Source organism: Dreissena polymorpha, chromosome 8 (assembly GCF_020536995.1).
Source record: "Dreissena polymorpha isolate Duluth1 chromosome 8, UMN_Dpol_1.0, whole genome shotgun sequence".
NCBI lineage: Eukaryota > Metazoa > Mollusca > Bivalvia > Myida > Dreissenidae > Dreissena > Dreissena polymorpha.
In genome coordinates this window covers 13235925-13254161 of record NC_068362.1, presented here as the reverse complement: position 1 = coordinate 13254161, position 18237 = coordinate 13235925, and the positions used below count along the sequence as shown (strand labels likewise).

Below are 18237 nucleotides of genomic sequence, written 5' to 3'. Positions count from 1 at the left end.
ACATTTGGAAGATCAGTGGTGATGACTTGTATAATTTATTTCAAAAATATGAACATATATTGTTTATACTTTCACACTTCTAACACAATTTAACAGATACTTCGACGTTGCTAAATACATGCACACTTGATTGGATATTTTGGCAGTTTTTATCAACGCAGTTATTAATTATGCAATATATACGTTTTACAAATGCGTTTTCGTGCTTAATCTTTTGTTGCCCTTGCTGAAAAATGAAAAGATGAATCAAATCAAACATTTTAAGAATGAAACTTGTTGATGTGAATATACAACGCAGCTGCACCTTGCGATATATATTTGTTGTTTACCTAAATAATTTTTTATCATATTGTGGTTATAAATATAACACCACACAACTTTAGAAAAAGTGAAACAATTCAGTAATTTAAGTCTAAAATGATGTCTATATGTTAAAAAGAATATCATGTATAAGAGTATATCATCACATTAAGTCTTTTTTTTCTAAGTTTAGTTGAGCTATACGTTACCAGGCGTGTGCGTGCGCAAATTGAAGCGTAGTTGATGTTATCTTCTGTATTGTCGTCCTAATGCAAGAATCAATTTGGAAATCCAAAGGGCTGATCTTGAGTCACTGAATGTCAAAGCCGTCGACATCGCATGAGTAAAGCTTTGGAAATCCGCTCTTATATGCTGACCTTCATGGAATCCGTCTCCACACTTCCATCCCCATTTACACAGGTCATCTTCATTAAAGCAAAAATAACATTAAAGTATTATATTGATTCATGTATTGTCAGATGAATGATATAAAAATACGAGTGACATTCAACTAAGACATGCGTTTTTATTATAGCATTTAAAAATGCAACAATTGTTTGGTTATCCTGCAACAACTTATGGACGAAGATTGTTCATTGTACGCGATCAAAAAGCGTTTTAATAAGCATTCACTGCATTACGTAGCACAGTTTAACCTTATTACCAGTGCTATGTTAAGATTCATGAACACGTTTCCTTATTTTTCAAATGCATTTAAACTTTATGCATACATATTATAATTTATTTATATGAATCTATTACATATAAATAAATATATATGTATTACACAATAAGTTGTATGTCACCGAAAGTGTTTAAATGAATGAAATAGACTTCATTTTTTTCGCTTCGCAGTACAAATGAAAGGCCTTTTAAAAATACTTATTCTTTGTTTTGCTTAAAAACGAAGTGATTTAAGGGTAAGTGTTTGCTTTTTTATACACAACTAATCGTCTGTCGTTCGAATAATAATATCAAAGCATTCCGGTTGTTGCTAAAATTGTGCCATTCATATTTTTTTTGGAATTATAAACCGTTGATAATTATCTTTACAAACGAAAGTGTGGGCCATATATTAAAACAATTGTTCTTACCCAAGTGAACACTTTCCCCGTTCTCACTTTTAGCACATTTAATTTCGCCATTTTCGTTGAGGTAAGTATTATTTTTATCTTTTGCGCAAACCCAATCTACAAGCTTGCTGCAAAACAAAGTAAGAAATAAGTATAATACACGATGTAAATATAAATTCTTAAACATAAACGGAATATTTGTTTACTATCGGACTAACAGTGTGCCATAATTTTCGTAGTAAAATGAGAAACTAAATATTTTTTACGTGAACTTTTGGAAGTAAAAATATGTAATTTTCTCATTTTACTGTGAACATTAAGTCATGGCTTATGTAAAAAAATAAATGAATATTCTATGTATTTGATGCTTATACTTATTATTTTTGTTTAATATACTTTTATTACGTTTTATATGCGTACTCTATTCTTATACATATGCAGCAATTTTGATATATAGCCCATACACACAAAGAATCAACGAATGTCCGTAAAAAATTCGTAAAATAAAGTTTACACATACACAAAATCAGTTTTTCTAATAGCAATAGCTGAAATTTCAACGCTAGATGTGGCATGGTAACATAGATTTAACGAGGTACACAATGCGCGTTTTTCTTTATTTTGTGACAATATATTCCAAGTGAATATCCCGCGACAATATCCGAACATTGACGAGCGAACGCGAGATTGGCTTAGGGAAGCGACGGAAGCACGAGGCTTTTCTTGAGAACTATATCGTGCTTCCGACGCTTCCAGAAACCAAGCCCGTGTTTGGTCGTAGATATTCGGTTATCGTCGCGGGAAATTCACGTGGGATATATTTTCACACAAAAAATAATAGCAAGCATATTGTATCTCGTTAAATCTATATTACCAGACCCAATATAGCGTTAAAATTTTGGCCAATGCTATAAGAAACACGAATTAGTTGTGTTAACTTATCTTTACAAAATATTGCACGCTATGTTCGTTGATTTTTATTGTCTATGGGGCTTCAATAATTCATCACATGAGCACCATGTTGGGTATCAATGTTTTTTTTTTATCGTGGATTTAAACGTATATTATGGGAATGCTACTGGACATTAAAGCAACTTGGCTTGAGTCGTCTTTACTCAAGCATTAACACGGTTTAAACCTACAAAGCAACTGCCATTAAAATGTCAAAGACATATTTATGAGCATGCTGATGGATGTTTGAGATGAGCATATAGATTAAAGGGGCCTTTTCACAGATTTTGGCATTTTTTTTAACTTATTCATTAAATGCTTTATATTCATAAATGTAAACATTGGATCGTAAAAGCTCCAGTAAAAAATCAAGAAAAAAAAATTAAAAAAGGAAAAGAACATTGCCCGGAGCAGGTTTCGAACCAGTGACCCCTGGAGTCCTGCCAGAGTCCTGAAGTAAAAACGCTTTAGCCTACAGAGCTATTCCGCCCAGTAAAATTCTTGACGTATTTTATACCTTATATAAGCAATCTTCGTAGTTTCACAAAATTTAACGACAAAAACAGAACTCTCCAAATTATTCAATCGTTTCGCGTTGCAACGCTTCATAATTTTTAGGTTTTAAAATCGTCAAAAGATGCATATAATGGCTATATTAGAACATGGTTAATGTTCAGTATTACTGTTTCCTCACAAATATCATAACTAAAACGAAAACTTACGAATCTGAAACAACTTTTTTCAATTTTGTCAATTTACCAAAGCGTGAAAAGATCCCTTTAACAGTTTTGTCTTAACAATGCAACACTGTCGAACAATCACGGTGGGATTTCTCATAGTTGCATCCTGTTTGATTTACTTTATACTTCGAAATGTCAACGTAATTTTTATTTAAAGGTGACATTGATATAGAATAGAAGTATGAGCACAGCATCGACTGAAACAAATTTTGAAGTATATTTGTAAAAAGCTCTACTGTCTCTGGAGTTTAGAACCCGGAACTTGTATGGACGTCACTTTTATAAAACGACTGGGTAATATAAAAAGCAATGATACAATGGTGTAATTAATAGGTAAGGTATTGACTAATTTTAATAGTTTAAACATTAATATTAGCACACAATACGTAAGTGTAACGCACGTGACTGTTTTTTTTAAACACTTCTATTTATATTTATTTCCTTTAGAAGATTTTCTATGATTTACATATATGAAAAGTGACATAACATGCATCAACATTATATTTCAAATCAATATGGAATTGAAAAGGTCCTAGTCAGACGTGTGAGAAAACATTACATTCAATAAAATAAATAGATACCTAAAATAACAAATTATTATATACCCGCACAAAAAGCCTGTGTTTGAATATATATATATATATATATATATATAAAATATATATATATATATATACATATATATATATATATATATATATATATATATATATATATATATATATATATATATATAATATAATATATATATATATATATATATATATATATATATATATATATATAAACATATATACATATGTTTCTATGTATGTATGCTTCGGATAAGATATGACAACGTTACGTCGAAGGACATCCTGGTGCTGGACATTTCAATTGTTTCAGCCTCACCCACTCTGTCATTTTGCAGCAAACACTCTGCAGAAGCAAACCTACAAGAAGAAATATAGACGATTAGCATGCGCATTCCAAATGAAAACATCGCCGTGTGAACCTTCCGGCAATATAAAATGATTGTAAAATATCCAGAACAGGACACTGACCAATTGTGAAAATAATACTTTTCACCAGACTCGGATTTTCGTGGATTTAGTGGATGCACTCAGCAAAAACATTACCATCCAAAGTCTTTAACAAATTCATGCATCTAAATTTTTTTAAATATGTCCGTTCAGCGAGTCAACGAAATTTCAAATCAACGATATTTTATGAATCGACGTTAATTTATTACTTACATCACCGCATTTGTAATATTATTGGTTATAAAACTATTAACGAAATAAAAATTATATTTTCTTCATGTATAAAATTTGAATAAATACATAAAGGAAAAGTAACTTTCTTGTATGTGATTGTGGCGCATCTTTTAATAATCATTAATAATTTAAGGGCAAAGTCACCGTAATAGAAACTTACCATAATTGAGTTTATTATCTTGCAATACGATATACATAAACATTTTACAACACATTCATTTTATCCGATAAATTCAGGACACCACCCCATCATCAAAATGACGACAAGCAAGAAGATAAAGGCAAGGTATTCAAAAACATTTCCTATAAACATATAAGCAAGTACAGAAAACACAAACCTTACAATATTCTTTTCCTCCCACTTAATTGTTTTAGAAAGCTAAGTTATGAACGAATAAAGCAACTATTCAACGCTAATCATTTTATATCAAAGTTAAAGTCCAACGCACACGTGTTTAATAGATAAATATATTGATACAATGTCAACAATAATTATGATCGGTTATACGCGCCGACATTATCAAGAATGTGACATGTGTTACCATTAAACGTATTCAATCAATAAGTATACGTGGTGTTCCGTTCCTAAGAATGACTCATTTAATTTAAAAAAAACAAACACACTCAAATAACGTCCGATATTGTTTTCAATGCCTATGCGCCTCTAGACAATCAGGTATATTTTGTCTATTAGAATAACAAATAAAAAAGACGAATGTACTATACTTACGAAACATGAAGGGTGCTTCTTTATAGCAATGTTGGTTTTGATGACCTTCAATGGCAGTTCTAGTTTATTTCATTTAAGTGGCAAGTTTAACTTTGACATGATTGTATAACAAAAACCTTTAAACTTCGATTTTATCGTGTTTACATGTATTGGCTGTTACTATTTTGCTGAACTTAAATATAATGATTTGATTTAAGCCTGATATTAATGATGTTTGATAATAAGACATTACATATAACATTTTACATTAAGATATACATTAAATAATATATAAAAGGAAGTTATACTCAATGATTATTGACAATTTCTGCTTAATTTTGTCTGGTAAATGTTATGCACGCAATCTAGTTATCTAACATTTAACTATTCTCTTAAAGTATTGTTATCCGAGCATTCAAACATATGACGTTTACCTGGTAGTACGATGCGTTTGTTTCATCATGCCGTATGAGACATTTATAAATAAAAGTGTAATGATAGTATTACGCGTTCATACAATTGATATCTGAGCATCAATGCAATCTCGTTTAGAAGATAAGTGACGGTTGTAGACTAGTGTTTTATATATTAATATTAAAACAAGTAGACTAACGTTGATAATAAACCCATCGAGGACTATTTGTCCATGAATGTAAAATTTACAATGATAAAATCAAGATGAAGTTGAAGACAACGATGTATCATCCAGCAGGCTTTGTTCATATACATTATCTGACTGTGCAGAAACACAGTTATAATAATGATGTTATTAATACAATTAATTTGAATAGTTTTTTTCAAATTAATGGCTGAAATATTTTTCAGGGAAAATTATATTCCATTAGAGGGACCTTTTCACAGATTTTGGCATGTATTGAAGTTTTTCATGGAATGCTTTACATTGATAAATCCATAACTTTGATCTAAAAAGCTCCAGTAAAAAATAAGAATTAAATTAATTAAAGAAAAAAGTAACCCTCAACTGGGCTAAAACTAATGTCCCCTGAAGTAAAAGTCTATCGCTTAGACCACTTGGTCATCCGTGCTCATGCAATGAGTGATGTATTTTATACTTAATATAAGCAATCCTCGTCGTATCATACACTATAAGGACAACTGCAGAACTCTCCAAATTATTCAAACGTTTCGCGTTGTAAAGTTATATAATTTCAGGCTTTTAAAATCGTACACAATGCATATAATATATATTTAAGAGCATGGTAAATGTTAAGTATAACTTTGCTCTCACAAATATCATAGCAACAATGGGAATTTGCGAATCTGAAACAATCTGTTTTTAATTTGTAAATTTACCAAAACGTGAAAATGACCCTTTAAAATGCTGGAAAATAAGAGTATTGTTAGGGTTGTTTAGCGTAGGTATAATACTTTCTGCATTTCCATCTATATCACAGCGAGACCTCACGACATCAACATCTTGCCTTTATACAAACCACAATAAGACTATGAAGACGAGGAAATTGATACGTCATATAAATAGTTAGAGCACATAATAGTCAAGCTCCATGAGAAAGACATTGTAATTGTCAAAGACGACTCGATCGCCATGATTGGACCAGACGCATAACAAAACTGGTAAGGGATTGTAGGTAGATTTGGCAAAAGCGAAACCAGCTACAGAGAGTTGAGTCTTCTTGATTTCGCCAGAAGCCACCAACTCACATTGGCTGACATGCTGCTCCCACACAAACTGTTTTGAACAGCGACCCGGCATACTCCGAACGGCCAAGTACACATTCAGAACATTTCGTAGCGAAGACATTTGCAGTGACCTTAGTTCTTACCACCATTAGGCTGAAGAGAACGTAAACTGAATTTAACTGAACAATACAACGCTAGCAAATGCATTTCAAGCACAAATAGATGGCAAGTTTGTATACCTGATGATCCTAGACAATTACATCTACAACATCACCAAGTATAGCAAAAAGGGCTTACTGCATCGACCGAAGAACATTTTTGAAGAGAGAGCAGGAAAACAGAGATGTGAGAAAAAGGATTACAGGGGTCATGAAAGGGTGAATTGATAAAAGGTATATCAACATAGACTAATAGGTGACTGCAGTAAGCAGTAAGGAGGCCTTCGTCACTCTCAAGACCCTCACGAAGACCAGATAGACAAATGCCAGTATTGTAGCAGACCCAGTCGAAAATGTGTGACTTAAGTACCGCAGTCCTGAACACGTGGGCTACAGGAACCTCTTTAACTGCCCACTTCAACCAGACCCAAGTCCTTCAGAAAGATCCCGGAGCAGAAGCGGGCGACGAACTCCGTCAATACTAAATGCATGTTGTGCACAAGCAGCTCTATCAGCATCTTCAAAAGGTACATCATACCATACGGCTGCGCGTATTGGTCGCTTAGCGTATACACAAACCCCAAGTAACACGCCATTGAACATGTCTCCGAAGACTGGTCGGCATATCCTACTTGGAACACAAGTACCTACGGAACATAACAGCAGCACTTCTCGGCCCACAAGTGCCCCTCGTGTTTGGTCACGTCACCAAGAATCTCTGAGTAAGACTGTGCTCCATGGCGTGCTAGAGGAAGGTCGCCGTTGTGGCCTTAAGATAACCCTCGATGGGCGATGCGACAATGACGTCCCTCCCAATGAAGACCTACTCTCAGGAGTCTTCAACAGAAATGACTGGGTGACGATCTATATGTTGTCGTGCCATATTGCCTATAATGGCAAAGCCGGTCAAGAACATGATGATGATGATGATGATAATGCTATATCCGAAATAATCCAACGCATATTTCGAGGGCTGAATGGAAAACTGTTGTATCTCCTATCTTTATTAATATGAGTTACAACAGTCTTCCGTTCAGCCCTCGATTTGCTCAGTCACCAAAATGGGAACTTTGAATAAAGCTTGTTTCCCTTATCTGAAACCAAAAGTGGACCATTACTGATTCTTCTTTTATCTTGTCCGGTCGTGTAGTCCAGTAAAATTGACTTAACCACACTTTATATGAAGATAAATATGTATTTATGAGAAATATGATCGTGAGTAAGATATATTACTCTGGCAATCATGTGATCCCATCACAATATAAATGTTTTGGCATAATAACGCACAATTATATGGTTTAGAAATAAAATATCTGTGTATACATTTGTCAAAATTGGTAACTCGTTTTTGAAGATCTCATTTCGAGGAGAACTAACACAATGTCAGGTAATGGACTTGTTGACTAAGTTTGGATTAAGCTAGGTATGTACTTAATATTTCCAAAATAAGTATATGTAAATTCAGCATTTGTATGTTTTTTAATCCAATGCATAATAAACAAACACAAGTATAATACATAATTATAACAAGTACGGTATTTTATCTATCAAGGTTTGATAACGCATCCGCAATTCATAATAGATACAATAGATAAGTTGTTTATGAAAACATGCAGGACAAAACTTAGTACCCGATGTCCGTATGGAGAAAGAGGTGAGTTATTTCGATATAATTGTTCAAGCATATTGTTCGCTAAAAATTGTATAAAATATAAGACGCATTGAAATCACATACAAACAACTAGAGTATTGCATAAATAGATATGTTTCAATACTTCACTAATGTTTAATAGATACACTTCGACATTTGATGTTGTAAAATATCAATTTTATATACTAATGTCGCTTCCACATATAAAGTGGCACATGTAAGTTTTTTTAACGAACTAGGCATGTTAAAGTAAGCATACTTTATAATCGGTTGGTATTTAAGCGATGATGGTATAATTTTCGATGGACATGGGCTTTATGGCATATGCGATACATTCAGAAACACCAGATATCCGATACGGTTTGAGCGAACGGTTATAATATCGTATTGAGAATATTTTATATATATATATATGGTGCAATGTGTTATGTTTGTAATAAGAATATGTTATTTGCATTTATTGAATAATAAATACTTTAACATGCAATGATTGACTTATAATGTATCATTGCTTCACACTTTTTCTAATTTATTTTTAATCCTCAATCAATCAATAAAAAGCTTATACATGAACATCATAACAATTAAGCTACACATATATAATGAACAACTAAATTGCGATATAATGATTATATAGCGTTTTTATAATTTTAGCACTCCTTAATTTTAAATTATTTGAACTTAAATACCATGCGCATCTTTTTAAAACACATTTAAGCTCGGCTGAATAATCATTTAGATTATATGTGTTTTATTTGCATCAGCATATATTGATCTAAATTCCTATTGGTGTTTTCAATTTAATATGTTAAACCTTTAATCGCTTAAAATTAATAAAATTTGCAGCAATTATAATATGACAGTTAAACTTTCAACTCCTGCCATTGTAACGAACGAACTATTAAAATTTATTCGTTTTATGCTTATGGTAGCTTTGCAAACTTCGTAAATAAGAGCATTTAGATTGTTTTCCAATATGTATATACATCGTACACAATTTCTAAACGTATTAGCCTAGCTATTACTTTAATTAATCTTTAGTTCTGTTTAGTTGATGAATATCACTTAATGGTATGTTTCATTGAGTTGCAAAATAAAGACAATCAAGCGTCAAAATAACTTTTTCATTTTGCAGTTTATACTCCAACTGAAGGCAAATAGGTATTGAAGGATCATGCTTAATATGATATGGCAATCAATCAGTGTGTTATTCGTCATCAGCTCTACGTAAGTAATATTGTACACTAACTTTTCTTTACAAAATGGGATACGGCAATTATTGTTCAAAACGTTTAACTTGTGTTTTAATGAAATAATGCTACATATGCACCATGCTGTGAAAATGCGTGTTTATTTTTCAAAAATGAACCTCGCCATGCCTATACACTGTATATTCAAAATACATATGCCGTCGACACATTTGATTTATATAAGACATTCGACACGAATGAAGGCAGCATATGGTAGATTTAATCTGAAAGACGTGTATATCAACTACGTAATAAATCAAACATAGTATTATACACTGTATGTTCACTTAGACAATTTAATAAAAAAAACAGTTCTGATAGTCACGACCAAGTAAGAAGCGAAATCGCGATGTAGGTGTTATACAAACAGCTAATTAAATAACTTCACGGTCTAGTTCGATAAGTTGAGTGTGTTTACACGTTTTATTTTACTTGCTAAAAATTGTATTGTCGACTTTGAAACATCAAATGACCGCGTTTTATGCAACAGTTATTCTTAATTTCTAACAAGTGTGCACTTTTGTGTTATTATATGAACCCTGCTCAAACCAGCTTTTTTTAAATGATAATATTGGCATTTTAACCTTCGGAAGACATCTTACTTTAGAGCCCGTTAGTCATATTCTTTTGGTAGAATACTGTATGACGAAAAAATTCTTACTATTCATAACCCTAAGCGAAATTAATATGAGTATTATTTAAATCGTTTTTGGATATATCAACTTCATTGTAATTGCATGTTACACGTCAAGATTTAAGATCAATTCACCTATTCATGACACAAATTAATATTGAGCGTAAGAAATATTTAAAAAATATAAACTTTTGTTTCATTAAAATTAATGACCTTTTATATACTTTAAGAGTGTGGATCTGTCTGTGTTGTAAGAGGAAGAAGAAAATAAAATTGTAAGTCAATGTCATTACCTTACATATGGGTATTGTTAATTATATAACGGTCTTGAATATGTACATGAAATAAATGTTTGTCAGCAAATTAATCTTATGTTGATGTTGAATGAAGATTGTGTTTTAATTGTTATGAGTTTTCTTTACGTAAAATGTGTTTTTCGGGCGAATACCATGTTGTGATATATAGAAGTATGATTACATAGTCTGAGTGCATTGCGAACTTAGTCTGATAGTATTGCGATGTTTAATAGGTATTTTTGCATATGGTTCTGCAAAATGTGAGAACACGGAGTGTTTCCAAGAACATTACCTATTTTATAAAAACATATTAAAAGTTGGATGTACTTTGAATAAATGTGCATATTTTCAGCTTTTTATATGTTATATGTTAAACTGATTAATACTAAATATATGTGCTGTGGGGTAGGGGCGGTAATCCAGAGTGCCAAGAGGGACCCTCAACTGGACGATATTACAAACAACCAAACACACCTCAGTAAGTAGTGGGTATCGAATTCAAGCCTTGGTAAGAAGACTGTGCTCCAATAATTTTGTCAGCACAAGAAATAAACACTTTTCTAAAATATGGAGTTAATTTGTCAGTATTGAACGTGATCGACTTTTGATTTTCTTATTTGCCGTATGAGGATTCGAGTAATAGAGATGCTTTGAATAGGTAGAATACTGTATGACGATACAATTTCTTACTATTCATAACCCTAAGCGAAATTAATATGAGTATTATTTAAATCGTTTTTGGATATATCAACTTCATTGTAATTGCATGTTGCACGTCAAGATTTAAGATCAATTCACCTATTCATGACACAAATTAATATTGAGCGTAAGAAATATTTAAAAAATATAAACTTTTGTTTCATTAAAATTAATGAACTTTTATATACTTTAAGAGTGCGGATCTGTCTGTGTTGTAAGAGGAAGAAGAAAACAAAATTGTAAGTCAATGTCATTAACTTACATATGGGTATTGTTAATTATATAACGGTCTTGAATACGTTCATGAAATAAATGTTTGTCAGCAAATTAATCTTATGTTGATGTTGAATTAAGAATTGTGTTTTGATTGTTATGAGTTTCCTTAACGTAAAATGTGTTTTTCGGGCAAATACCATGTTGTGATATATAGAAGTATGATTACATAGTCTGAGTGCATTGCGAACTTAGTCTGATAGTATTGCGAAGTTTAAGAGGTATTTTTGCATATGGTGCTGCATAATGTGAGAACACGGAGTGTTTCCAAGAACATCTACCCATTTTATAAAAACATATTCAAAGTTGGATAAATTTTGAATAAATGTGCATATTTTCAGCGTTTTATATTAAACTGATTAATACTAAATGTATGTTTGTTGTGGGGAAGGGACGGTAATCCAGAGTGCCCAGAGGGATCCTCAACTGGACAATATTACAAACAACCAGACACATTTCAGTAAGTAGTGGGTATCGAATCCAAGCCTAGGTAAGACGACTGCTCCAATAATTTTGTCAGCACAATCAAGAAACACTTTTCGAAAATATGGAGTTAATTTGACAGTATTGGACGTGATCGACTTTTGATGTTCTTATTTGCCGTATGAGGATTCGGGTAATAGAGATGCTTGCTAAAAAAAGTTAACATGACACATAAGTTTTATAATGTTAGTTTGTTGTGTCGTTCAAAATGCATAATCATTGCTAGACTTTTGATATGATTTTATAGAACATCAAACGTTCAAAAACAAGACATGCCTAAACGACCATTTGAAGAGGTTGGGAATTCAAGACATAAAACTGAACTAACAGCAAAGCGGCCAAAGAATGACGAAACCTTACATTACACAAATGAACGTAAACAAGATGTGGCGGCCGAACAACCACACCAACGTCAGGAACAACTTCAGCTTCAACGAACGATCGAAGGTATCAGCATCAAGTATTGTATGACATAATAACATATACAGATATATATCAGGGAATGAATAGGTAACTTGTATTGAACACACCAGTTTAATTACCGCATTTGAGTGCGATGTTTTGTTCCCAATGTTTCAGCCAGTAAGCAGATGCTGTACGATGTTTTCGAAAATGTGATATCTTTCATTGAAGAATTCGAAGCGAAAACAGACAAGGGTACACGATTGCCAAGGTCAAACTTTATAATACCCGAGAGGCCTGCAAAAACACTTGAAGATGTATGTGCCACTTTATTCCTGTTGAGCGTTGAGTTTTGTATATTTAAGCTTAATTTCATCGACTTGTTCAATCATATAGTTAATTTTAAGCCACGTAATTATCGTTTAAATATGAAAGCAAAAACTTGTGATTTTATTTAACAGGTGGAAACCATCGTTCAAGCACAATTGTTCGTCTTTGAAATGCACAGCAAGAGTTGTCCAACAGAGGTTCGAGAGAAGGCTAAAACAGACTTAGTAAAGAAAACACTTTTCTGGGCTGCCGTGAGGGAGGAAAATAATATACCGCATGGAAAAACAGATGAATTTGTATGTCAGCTCTATGAAATTCTTGTGCACGGATCTACTAATCATGATATATTGGCTCAAGTGAGGTAAGTTATCAATAATATATCATGCTTCAACAAGTATCTATGGTTAATTGCCATTTAAATTTCGAGTGATTTAATGTTTTTACCAGTCAGGTGGTGTCACGCAAAACGATCAAGGAGACGCTTCCGCTCATTATGAATGGCAAATATAAATCAGAGTTATTAGATGAAACCTTTAGAAAAGATCCCCAGAAGATGGCATCATGTCCAGATACAAGAACTTCTGACGCAGACTTTGCTTTTAAGCTAGGTTTGTGCCAATAAAGTTATATTAAAGGCTTAAATATTATTTTACTTTTTATAAGTCAGCTTCCTAGAACGTATACTGATGCGTACACATTTGAGATAGTAATATTAATTGCACTGTGTACATTAACATATTTGTTCAATGTAATAGTCAATAATGACTTTATAAAAATGTCTCAATTGCCCATAGTTTCGTTATTTTTTAAAGGATAGTTTGCAAATGTGGTCGCAAAAATTCTTATAACGTTAATTACACCGTGTCATATGTATAGGGGTACTGTAAGCAAAATGGTAAGCTTTGTATTATTGTATGGAATGAATCTGGAGGTGTTTTAAATACAGGTGCTCACCGCATTAGAGAAATACGTGCACACCTCGCAAATCAATTGGAAGCAGACGTCAACATGATTGAAAAAGAGGGCATTGAAAATCTGAAGTGAATTATGTTTCACAGTTTGTTTTAGGTACTGTTGTATCTTTGTAATTTGATTCGGTTGTTTTTAATATATATGCACATGTTTGTTTTAAACTTCAACACTATGCTATTTTTAGGAATCTTCGGAAAAAGTATAAAGGTCATAATTGTTACGACAATGCTTCGTGAGTAGCTGTAAAGACATTATTTTAAGACATGCTGATAAAAACCCAAATTGCATTTATTAGTTACTCGGTTTTGAAGAAATATCAACATTTGTTGATACGCAAATATGTCTTTTTACTTTGTTTAAAACAGAAAACACACGCTGCACAGTGCCGTTGTTTTGTTCGTATTCAGTTAACGTTGTGTGTGTTATAAGACCACAATGCTCGTACGTGAGAGTTGTATTTACTTGGACGATTTGGTATCGGGCACTAAGCATATATTGCTAAATTGTGCAAATAAAACTATGGAGGGAAATAGACGCCGTTCTTTTTTTTTCAGGAGAAATATCAATGGTTAAAGTATCAGGCGTTTAAAGACGAAATCTTTAGAACGTATGTTACCTATTATTTTCAAAATGTGCATTCATGTTACTCAAAAATGACTGATAACCATATATTTTGAGGTCGATGGATAAAGTGGTTTCTCCAAATTTCTGGTTAGATACATACAAATCGGACGAGATTTAATTTTGGCTGTTTATATGCTCGAATCTGATACAGAGAAATAGATCACCCTTTGATTATACGATAAGTTTATAAATGATAAGTTATGTTGTATAACGTAGATAGTAATAGTGACATTAACAACATTCATTGGCTTATCTTTTCAAACAATGACCCTCAAAACTGATTTTTGCTTGCATGTTGCGCCTGCAAAATGCGAGCCTTGCATTCAGCTTCCGCATGTGTGAGATGTTTTGAAATGTAATTAATCCTACATAAACTGTTTCTTCTAAATGACATGAGGTTTGATTTGTGTTGATTGAGATTGTTTTTCACTGAAACTATATGTGAATGTAAATAGCATGCCCAACATTGAATAAACACACATTAAATGATTTGGTAAAAATGTGAATACCCGTTGTTTTTGCTTTACCCATAGATTATCTATATATAATTACTTCTATGTTAACATTCACATATGTCACTACTATAAAAGCTTTATAATTTACCAGCTTTTGCTGTGCCTTAACCATATAGGAACTTTGACGCACTGTTCTTTTTACACGACCTATGAATTCATACTGTGTTTGTTATAGGCTATACATTTCTTCGGGATTTATTTTCATATTCATTCTAGTATACGTTTTTTTTAAATAAAATAAAAGACGAATTCACTAGTGAAGTTTGCTTATACTAAGGTGATCATATTGTCATACATTTTAAGATAACACAAGGAATGACTGAGACCTTATACTTATGTTCCATTTGAGCCGTCTGTAAACAACCATTTAGTTTATAAATGGCTATGCATTCTGTCTATTTTATCTCGAATTAAGAAGGTTTGTGTTTATAACTTTTAAACGTATACACGAGGTAATTATATGACCTTTTATTTCAGTGCACTTTTAATACATTTGTGAACTAAACAAACTGTGATCGTTGTACTTTGTGCTTGTCCTGCATGCGATGTATTCATCGTTGTCTTATCTCGTGGTCGATATGCTAATCTTGTTATCGTTTTATCGCATGATGTTCTTCCTTGGAAGGTCTAATAATAGCTTAATGTATATAACTTAACATATATCGATGTATAAACCGGGTGAAAGTGTTTTCGTAGTATTTACCTTATTCATGCACCTAAAATGTGTCAACTCAATCAAAATAAAGATTAATTTATTAATTTTGAATTTAAGACCTCAACGCACGCGGTGAGCTCTTACCAATTGCACTTTGCGCATTAACCTTCAATTTTTTATGCCATTCTAATCTTTAAAATATTTATGCCATTCTAATACGACACGCTTGTTTTCTATAGGTTAAAATTAATTATACCAGCAATAGTTTACACTGCAATAAAAATCGGCACAGCCTTTATGTTAAACACTTCTAGAGATTTCGGGGAAATTCAACATTGAATTACACGTGCTTAAAAAAGCTATACACAAATACTTATAAACTAAGCTTTATTGTTTAACATATTTTATTAAAACATAATATTTTATGATACAACCAATAATTGTTCACACGTCTTAAATGTTATCAAATGTTCTATTTTAGTTTTGTTTTTTAAAAATGTTACATTTACTGTATCGATTAAAATAACGGCATATTGTATATTTGAAGTTAACGCAATTCGCTCAAGTATCATTAATGAAATAGACTCTATATTACTTTGGTATTTTAGATGAAGTCATTTACACGCGCAGTGAAACGTACTTTGTAGAAATGTATGCGGAATATAAATATAGTTCTAATGTAATGACCAGTAAAATACATTATAGAACCAATACGTCGTTTTAGAATCAAAATAATATCTTGTAAAGCATAGGGTTTTGCCTAATAACAAACAGTCAAGAGTAAAGACTCCTGTACACTGGGTCACTAGTACTTCAACATTTGAATATGTCAGTTTAACAGGTAAACCAAAAATTAAAAAAAAAAATTCTGAAATATATTTTATTTCATTCCAACAAAAGCAGTTCGCAACTCTTGCTTATATGCCATTATCACGTGTGAATGACATCCATATATCTGTTAGCATAGCAATATAAATACTTTAACTAGTTAAAATCAATCTTTATGAACGTGAGTTTGTAACTTTTAGAAAAGCATGTTCTTTTAGTCGTCTACCATTTACTTAAATTCGTATAAGGACATTTTTGTAATCTTTCATACATCAATATCAACCGTTGCCGATACGCTATAAACACGGACACATGAATTATACAGCTTGTTTTTATGTTTACTTCGCTATGCACGTTTAACTCTACCACTGTGGAACGTTCGTTCATCATCATGAGGAAAGTATATAACTTCCTATCCAGCATTACCACTGAGGCCCCTATCAACGCAGCTTTGGACCCCGTTCGAGATGCAGGGTACAACCCTGGGCAATACAGACAATTATAATTGCCTTTGTTCGATTTCTAAGGCTGATTGAAGGAAAATTCATTTTTCAACACTCGAGAAATCACTTGTGTGCTCACTAACATCAACTTTAGATCATTTGCTTATATAATACTTCAGCGGAGTATACCATTTTAATGCTTTCCGGTAGTTCATAGAGAAATATCAGTGAAATAAAACTGATCAGTTATGCCCATGTTATTACTGAATATATAGGTCTATGTCTCTATAAAATAATGATGAATACAAAGCGATAATGAAACGCAATGGTAGCCATTATAAACAATGATAAAAACATTGCAGCTTGGAACCAATCGTTTCAATACAGGAAGCGTAATTACATTTGAGATTGTTTACTAGATGTATAATATTGCACTAACCAAGTTGAATACGTCGTAGGTAAAGGATATTACATAATCTGATTGTCATATCATCCGTAAATGGTTAACAAACAAGAAACAAATAGACTCAAAAAGACTCAAATAAAATCTTAATGTATACTACATACAACATATTTAAAAGGTGTTTATTAACACTACTCTAAAGAAATTAAAAACCATCGGCATTTCTGAAATTTGAGGTAATTTATTCCAAAGAAAAAAGCATGCAATAAAAGAGATGGTTCTTTTACCACTCTTTTAACATCCGTTAGTCTGTTTACTTTAGTTTTTATAAGATACCGGAAACTACGTGTAAATAAATTATTCCGAAGATATTTTACATGTCTTGAACAACATTTAATTTGTAAAAAGTGAGGAATTATATAAGTTTGAACTCCGGATAAATGTTTATACTTCGGAACATTATCCATGTTATATATAAATCGATAGGGGGTTTAATTATACGTTATTATTAGCCAATTCGTGATGGCTTCTCATCCGATCAGATTGTTTATGTTAAAAGGCGTATGCAAATCATTACCCGTCGTTATATAACGCGAAACGCCAAAGATTGGTTTTCATTATATGCGCATATTAGACTTAATGGTTTTATGGACTTGTACTATCGAAAAACAGAGAGAGATTCACTGACACGCGCGATTCAATATTGAAGAACATCAACAAGCATATATGCCGCATCGATATTTTGGACTAGAACCTTTAGACACTAGTATATGATGTCATCATTACCAGATAATTTATGATTTCACGAACAAAGCCGATAATATGCATTCAAAAACGGTGAAGTGTTCTGTACTAGTGCATTAGACAAATGGCAGATAATACGGTATCAAATGTGAATGCAATCGACGAAAGGAATACTCTTCCGATTAA

At 32.3% G+C, this 18237-nt stretch overlaps 1 protein-coding gene and 2 long non-coding RNA genes across 6 annotated transcripts; 2 read left to right on the top strand and 1 right to left on the bottom strand.

Annotated features, from left to right (window-relative positions):
- Nucleotides 1-1408: 1408 nt before the first annotated feature.
- On the bottom strand, nucleotides 1409-5113 carry LOC127841064 (uncharacterized). The gene is made up of 3 exons (XR_008030697.1): nucleotides 5051-5113; nucleotides 3909-3996; nucleotides 1409-1501 (listed from the first exon to the last, which is right to left on the bottom strand). It is a non-coding gene; the product is annotated as an uncharacterized LOC127841064 (long non-coding RNA).
- Nucleotides 5114-8417: 3304 nt separating this feature from the next.
- LOC127841022 (uncharacterized) lies at nucleotides 8418-11619 on the top strand. Its single transcript, XR_008030671.1, has 5 exons — nucleotides 8418-8503; nucleotides 9636-9727; nucleotides 10615-10659; nucleotides 11090-11158; nucleotides 11574-11619. It is a non-coding gene; the product is annotated as an uncharacterized LOC127841022 (long non-coding RNA).
- A 447-nt stretch (nucleotides 11620-12066) lies between these two features.
- On the top strand, nucleotides 12067-14969 carry LOC127842508 (uncharacterized). Of its 4 annotated transcripts, XM_052372042.1 has the most exons (7): nucleotides 12079-12142; nucleotides 12383-12582; nucleotides 12715-12854; nucleotides 12999-13228; nucleotides 13315-13475; nucleotides 13814-13935; nucleotides 14394-14969. In XM_052372042.1, the coding sequence occupies exons 2-6, from the start codon at nucleotides 12408-12410 to the stop codon at nucleotides 13909-13911; spliced, it is 804 nt and encodes a 267-aa protein (XP_052228002.1). In that variant the 5' UTR covers nucleotides 12079-12142; nucleotides 12383-12407; the 3' UTR covers nucleotides 13912-13935; nucleotides 14394-14969. The 4 variants fall into 4 exon arrangements, with proteins under 4 accessions (XP_052228000.1, XP_052228002.1, XP_052227999.1 ...); XM_052372040.1 differs by having other exon boundaries at nucleotides 12067-12112; nucleotides 13814-14969; XM_052372039.1 differs by having other exon boundaries at nucleotides 12080-12142; nucleotides 13814-14969.
- Nucleotides 14970-18237: the final 3268 nt, after the last annotated feature.

Excerpts from the sequence above, each read along its gene's own strand:
- LOC127842508 (XM_052372040.1), top strand. The coding sequence starts at position 12,408 with ATGCCTAAACGACCATTTGAAGAGGTTGGGAATTCAAGACATAAAACT. Across the intron at positions 12,583-12,714 it reads GCTTCAACGAACGATCGAAG|CCAGTAAGCAGATGCTGTAC; the intron begins GTATCAGCATCA and ends CCAATGTTTCAG. Across the intron at positions 13,476-13,813 it reads AGACTTTGCTTTTAAGCTAG|GTGCTCACCGCATTAGAGAA; the intron begins GTTTGTGCCAAT and ends TTTTAAATACAG.